This window comes from Echinops telfairi, unplaced genomic scaffold (genome assembly GCF_000313985.2).
Source record: "Echinops telfairi isolate 266 unplaced genomic scaffold, ASM31398v2 ScPeMD7_5;HRSCAF=22, whole genome shotgun sequence".
NCBI classification, from domain to species: Eukaryota; Metazoa; Chordata; class Mammalia; order Afrosoricida; family Tenrecidae; genus Echinops; species Echinops telfairi.
In genome coordinates, this window is record NW_022103901.1 from 23,838,879 (window position 1) to 23,844,674 (window position 5,796).

General features: G+C 42.6%; 1 protein-coding gene across 1 annotated transcript in view; it reads left to right on the forward strand.

The window, feature by feature from the left end:
- DNAH3 (dynein axonemal heavy chain 3) overlaps positions 1-5,796 on the forward strand; it is a 210,881-nt gene that overhangs the window by 4,402 nt on the left and 200,683 nt on the right. The window contains exons 2-4 of the mRNA XM_030884374.2: positions 2,712-2,816; positions 3,565-3,787; positions 4,921-4,975. Coding sequence (XP_030740234.2) covers positions 2,712-2,816; positions 3,565-3,787; positions 4,921-4,975 — 383 coding nt within the window. The remainder of the gene's footprint in view (positions 1-2,711; positions 2,817-3,564; positions 3,788-4,920; positions 4,976-5,796) is intronic.

Here is a 5,796-nt window from a genome sequence, read left to right on the forward strand (position 1 = left end):
TCATAACTGGACCAATGGTAATATGATAAATAGAATAAATTGCAGTGGGCAAAGATTACCTCTTTCTTGTATCCATGGTCAATGCTCATGGAAGTAGCAGTCAGGATATCAAAGAACATATTGCATTGGGCATCTGATGTACAAAACCTGTTTAAAGTGTTAAAGAATAAGGATGTTGCTTTGAGGATTGAAGTGTGCCTGACCCAAGTCATAGTATGTGTAATAATCTCATTCATGTGAAAGTTGCACAATGAATAAGGAAAACTGAAGAAAATAATGATGCATTTTCATTACGGTGCTAGCAACGAATATTGAAAGTGCCACAGATTGTCAGAAGAACAAACATCTGTCTTGGGAGAAGTACAGTCAGAATGCTCCGTGGGAGTGAGGATGGTGAGATTTATCTCACATACTTTGGGCATGTTATCAGGAGACACCAGTCCCTGGAAAAGGACATCATGCTTGGTAAAGTGGAGGGGCAGCGAAAAATGGGAAGGCCCTGGACAAGATAGATGGATGCAGTGTCTGCAACAGTGGACTCAAATATAACAATTGTGAGGTTGTTGTAGGACCGGGCAGCATTTTGTTCTGTTGTGCAGTGAGTCGATATGAATCAGAACCAAGACCACAGGAATTTAGTCCAGTCATGGAACAAATTGCAGTTCTCTATCTCGTCCCTTGGGGACATAGTTGTCTTGCACCTAGGGACTCCACCAAGTGGCCAAAAGACAAAAATGCATATAGTATAGTTCAGTTCTACAGTCTCTTTCAGCTCTGCAAGATGCTTATTCCAGGAAAGTCTCCTAAGTGTTAGAGCGACCGGGGTGGCCATATGTTTACACCTCCTGCCTGAGATCTACTCCCCATCATGTGCTCCCTGAGTAGAAAGATGAACTCAGATATCTACAATGTTTGAATTATATTGTTGGGTTTTTTAAAATCATTTTATTGGGGGCTCCTACAGCTCCTACAGCTCTTATCACAATCCATACATACAGTCATTGCCATACAGCTCTTTAAACTTCAGGAAAATTGGTCCCCTTTTATCTCTCCTCTAGTCCCTGTGAATCAAGTTCCTGGATATCAGTGGTCAGATACATTCCATCTCTCTATTGCTGTATTTATCTCATGTCTACTCTAGAAGTGAATCCAGGAGGTCACCTCGCAAGCATTTTAGGCTTCCCACAAGCTCCCTTTAATTTTCAGTCTTGGGGTTGGGGTGAGGCTCAAGGAAGGATCAGGTGGTAGTCCTCTGAGGGATCTAGACTTTTCTATTTTAGGTGCATTCACAAGCAAAGTACTTGCTCAATATTCAAAAAGCCAAAGTCACATGCCCCCCCACCCCCAGACTCCCAACTGTTCTAGATGCAGGTCTTTTCAAATTCAAATGGCCTGGCATTCAAGGCAATGGGTGGGGCTTGTATTTTCTAAGGCTTCTACCTTGGCTTCAAACAAAAAGCCATTTCCACCAGGCAATTCCTAATGTCTCTTTTAACAGATCTGATTGTAAAAAGTTGAGGGGGTGGGGCCAAGGTGTATGGTAGTTACATAATCTGTTGTCAATTTGAGAGGATTAAGATTGAAGGGGTGGAGTCTAGCCTGGCAATCAGGTCATAGTTTGATGACCTCATTTAGAGGTGCTAAGGAGATCAATAGCTTGCTGGAGGGGGCACACAGGCTCAATCCCTGTGAGACGTTCTTGTTGACAAGCCACATGGAGACAGGCTGATGACAGCCAGAGCCTGGGAGCTGGAGAAGCCATGTGGAGACCTCTGCCAGGGCTGAGATGCTTACACTGCCACTGGATCCATAAGACTTTTTACCCACTGGCCTGTGATCTTCCTGCATTCAGCATCATTGCATGTGTTTTGTGAGTCTGAAGTGGAATTTATAGATTGGTATCAGACATATGAGTTAATACTGGACTTACAGACTTGAACTGGACTGGCCTGGGATTTTTTTTCTCAATATTCAATTGCTCTTGTATATAAAGCTCTTTCTTATATACATGAGTGTCTATGAATTTGTTTCTCTAGTCTACCCAGACTAATACAGGAGGCTTACAAACTCTAAGACTGACTTCCAGTTTTCATTTCTATCACACTGTAAGTAGGAGAAAACAATATAATCCTAGTACAGCCAGATTCTAAACAAAATTCTTTTCAAAACCCTCAAATTCAGTCCTTTCTTAACTAAACTATCCCATGCTATGCAATATGCCCTTAGTCTTTGATAGCAGAATCAAACCAGAGGTCTGGCCTTCTATCCAATTATATTGTTCTATACAGAGGAAGTGCAGAGTTGCTTGTGTGTTAAACACATATAAAATTCAATACTACTGTATGATCAACTTTTATTTGGAACTTTGCATGTGTGAAATGCATGAGAGTTTTAAATTTGTTTCCCTCAAAGTTAGTCCCTTTAAGAATAAGGTAGAATAACTGAGAGTCCCCCTGAAAATCAGGTTTTTCCTGGGGAAAATGGAGGAGAAATCTCCAACTTTGCTCACAAAGGGGGACTCAAGGGGGAAATGCTGGAGAAGAAAGAGATGAAGGATGAAAAAAACAAAAACAAAACAAGACCAGAATGCATGCGGAAGGTGTTTGATGGACATAACTCTGTTTCTGAAATCTCTTTACTTCTTACCCTACTCTGAGGCTTGGGACGCTTCCCTAATTCCTGAAGAGTGACTTTAACCCTATTTTCTATAGACCACCAGAGATAGCTCAATCCACCACATGAGCCATTCGCAGAAGCGGCCAGAGCTGCCCCCACTGCCTGCTTCCACAAATGAGGCACCGTCTGAACTCTATCAGGTATGTGTATCTGGCTGCCACTCTCCTAATAAGGGTGGCAAATAAAGGACACCATTCTGCCACTCCAGCTGTTCAGTGGTTACAACCGGTGGAGCAAACAGTTAGACTTGAGAAGTGGGCTTGGGGGCTTTGGTAATCTCAGCCACTGGAAGAGGTCTGGGAGAAAGAGGAGTTAGCATCTGGCCTTCCCCCCTTGCTTGCTGTATGATGTAAACTCTGAGCTTTTGTACCTTCCTTTGTAAAATGAGGGGAATTATTATCTACCGTAGAGTCTTCCCTTTAAGGGATCGAGTCCTTGGTCAGTGCAAACAAGTCACGCCCAGCTACTTAGCAAAAAGTTGGCCACTCCAGTCCATCCCTGGGTGCCTTGAAAGAAAAATCTGGCGGTCTCGTTCCCCAAACTCAGCTGTTGAGAAATCCGTGAAGAGTGCTCTTATACTCGGACACACACGGGATCACCATGACTGAGAATTGACTTTCGAGTAACTGGGTTTTCCGTGTAAGGAATAAAGGTAATGGACATAAATGATCTAACTGAGGAACTTATTCTATTGAATACTGGCCAACTGAAATCAATAGTCAGAGAAATATAACTGAGACCCACTCAGAAAGTATTCTCGTGGTAGAAACACTGTGTAAGGCATAGGGAACTCGAGTTTCACTATAAGCAGGACCCAGACCCCACTGTGGAGGCCAGGCTCCTTGAGGGAAGTCTCATCATGTCTCCTCTACGTGTCTTTCTTTGTAGACTGTCATGTCACACAGCTTTTATCCCCCCCTGATGCAACGTACGTCGTGGACTCTGGCTGCCCCCTTCAAAGAGCAGCATCACCACCGTGGGCCCAGTGACTCCATTGCCAACAACTACTCCTTGATGGCCCAGGACCTGAAGCTGAAGAACTTGCCAACCTTCTATCAGCCAGTTGCCCTCAATATCCCTAGGGAAAGGGGTCTTCACAGGCTGTTAACAGGTATTTGAAAACAGAATGAAATTTATGGTCCTAGATTCTAATAGCAGCTCTACCTCTTATTGTGGTTGACTTTGAATAGGCTTATAAAGTCTTAGTCTCTCTATCTGTGAAATGGGAATGACTACAATGGCTAACATCTATGAACCATTTATCATCTACTGGCATACCTGGGTGGCACAAACAGTGAAGTACTCAACTGCTAACCAAAAGGTTGGCGGTTTGAATCCACTCAGAGGCACTTTGGAAGAAAGATCTGGAGGTTTCCTGCAAGTATAGCCAGGATGTTTCCTAGAAAGAATGATGGCGATATTGTCTTACGTGCTTTGGACATGTTATCAGAACAGACCAGCTTCTGAAAAAGAACATCAAGCCTGATAAAGTAGAGGGTTCACAAAAACAGAAGACTCTCAATAAGATGGATTGACACAGTGGCTCAAGGCTGGCAGTGACTGTGAGAATGATGCCAAACGGGGCAGGAGTTGTATTGTATGTGGGATCATTATGAATCATAATTGACTGAATGCTACCTAATCTCAATAACAAGAAAACATCTTAGCAAGTAGCAGCATCTATCTAAAATGTATAATTTTATACAACTGATTGAACTAATTTTTCCAATGACCTTCTATTGATTGTTAATTGGTTTTTAATTAGAAATAGTTATGTCTGTAAATGTTGTTATGTTGTAAATGAAACTGATTTTTTTTTGGCTTGTGATAGTGATAAAAACGTATTTAAAATCAACATATTAAGTTTTATAAGTCTACATCTACTTAAAGAAAATATTAAATAATAATACAAATGATGTTAGCAAATAGAGCCCACAGCATGAGTGGGTGAATTGAGTGTGCCATATTTGTCAAATGGAGAGGTCGAAGGCGTACCCATCCCATTTCACAGTTGGGAAAGCTGTCACTTTGTCAAGGTCACGCAGTTCAATCTGATACAGGTGAGCCCAGAGCCCAGCCAGCCAGCCTCATCCCACTGTGCTGTGTTGTGTCCACCCAAAAGCCTTAGTGTGCTTCTGGGCTGCCCTAAGGGGTCACAGCCATATGGTCAGAAGATGCCTCAACCCACTGTGTCCTCATTGATGTCTTTCCTCTCTACTCTTCAAACTCCTAAAATTTCCGTAGAGCCCCACAAGAAGAAGATGAAGTTTTCCTTCAAAGAGAAAGAAGAAGCCACCAGGTAAAGTGTTGCTCTGGGCATGGGGAATGTGTGGCTGCACCAGCACAAGGCTGTAATTTCCTGAAATATGTCCTCCATCATTCCCAGTGCTATTTCCAGACTCCACAGCACACCCAGATATGCAGTGACTCGTGTTTTTTTCCCCATCATCCCTTAATCCAGATTTAATTTTTTATTTATTCCCTATCAAAAATGATAAAACTATGAAGTCTAGGCACTGTCTCAAAGTCAGGATTATAAAGATAAACAAGACAAAAAGAAGAGAACAGTAGGAAAGATGGGAACATAGAGAGATAGATAATAGATACATTTTTTTTCCTGAATGCCAGCCAATACTGGGTTATGACAAGTTGCTCACTGAACATTTACAGTGTCCTCAGTGGGTAGAGCAAAAGCTCAGTAAATCCAATGCTTTCAAACTGAGTACAGCTCATGGGGACCCTGGGGTTTCCAAGACTGCAGTCCTGTAGAGAAGCTGGTGGGTTTGAATCCCTCAACTTTTGATTAGCAGCAAGCACTTAACCAGTGCACCACCAGGTCTCAGAGCTAGGTGGCGCCACAGCATCTCCATATGGGAACTTGTTAGAAATGCTGATTCTTGGGGCCCACCACTGACCTACTGGACCCAAAGCTGTAGTGATGGGGCCCCCAAATAGTCCAGCGTTGTGGAATCACAAGTATTGAAGTCAAGAGCATGAAAGATGTCGATCTGAATCTAAAGTCCACACTCCCAACCTTGTGCGACACATGTAAAAATATTTTGGGAAACCAGCTATTTTGTTCTGCAGTGTTCCTTAATTGGGGCTTATGATAGTGATAAA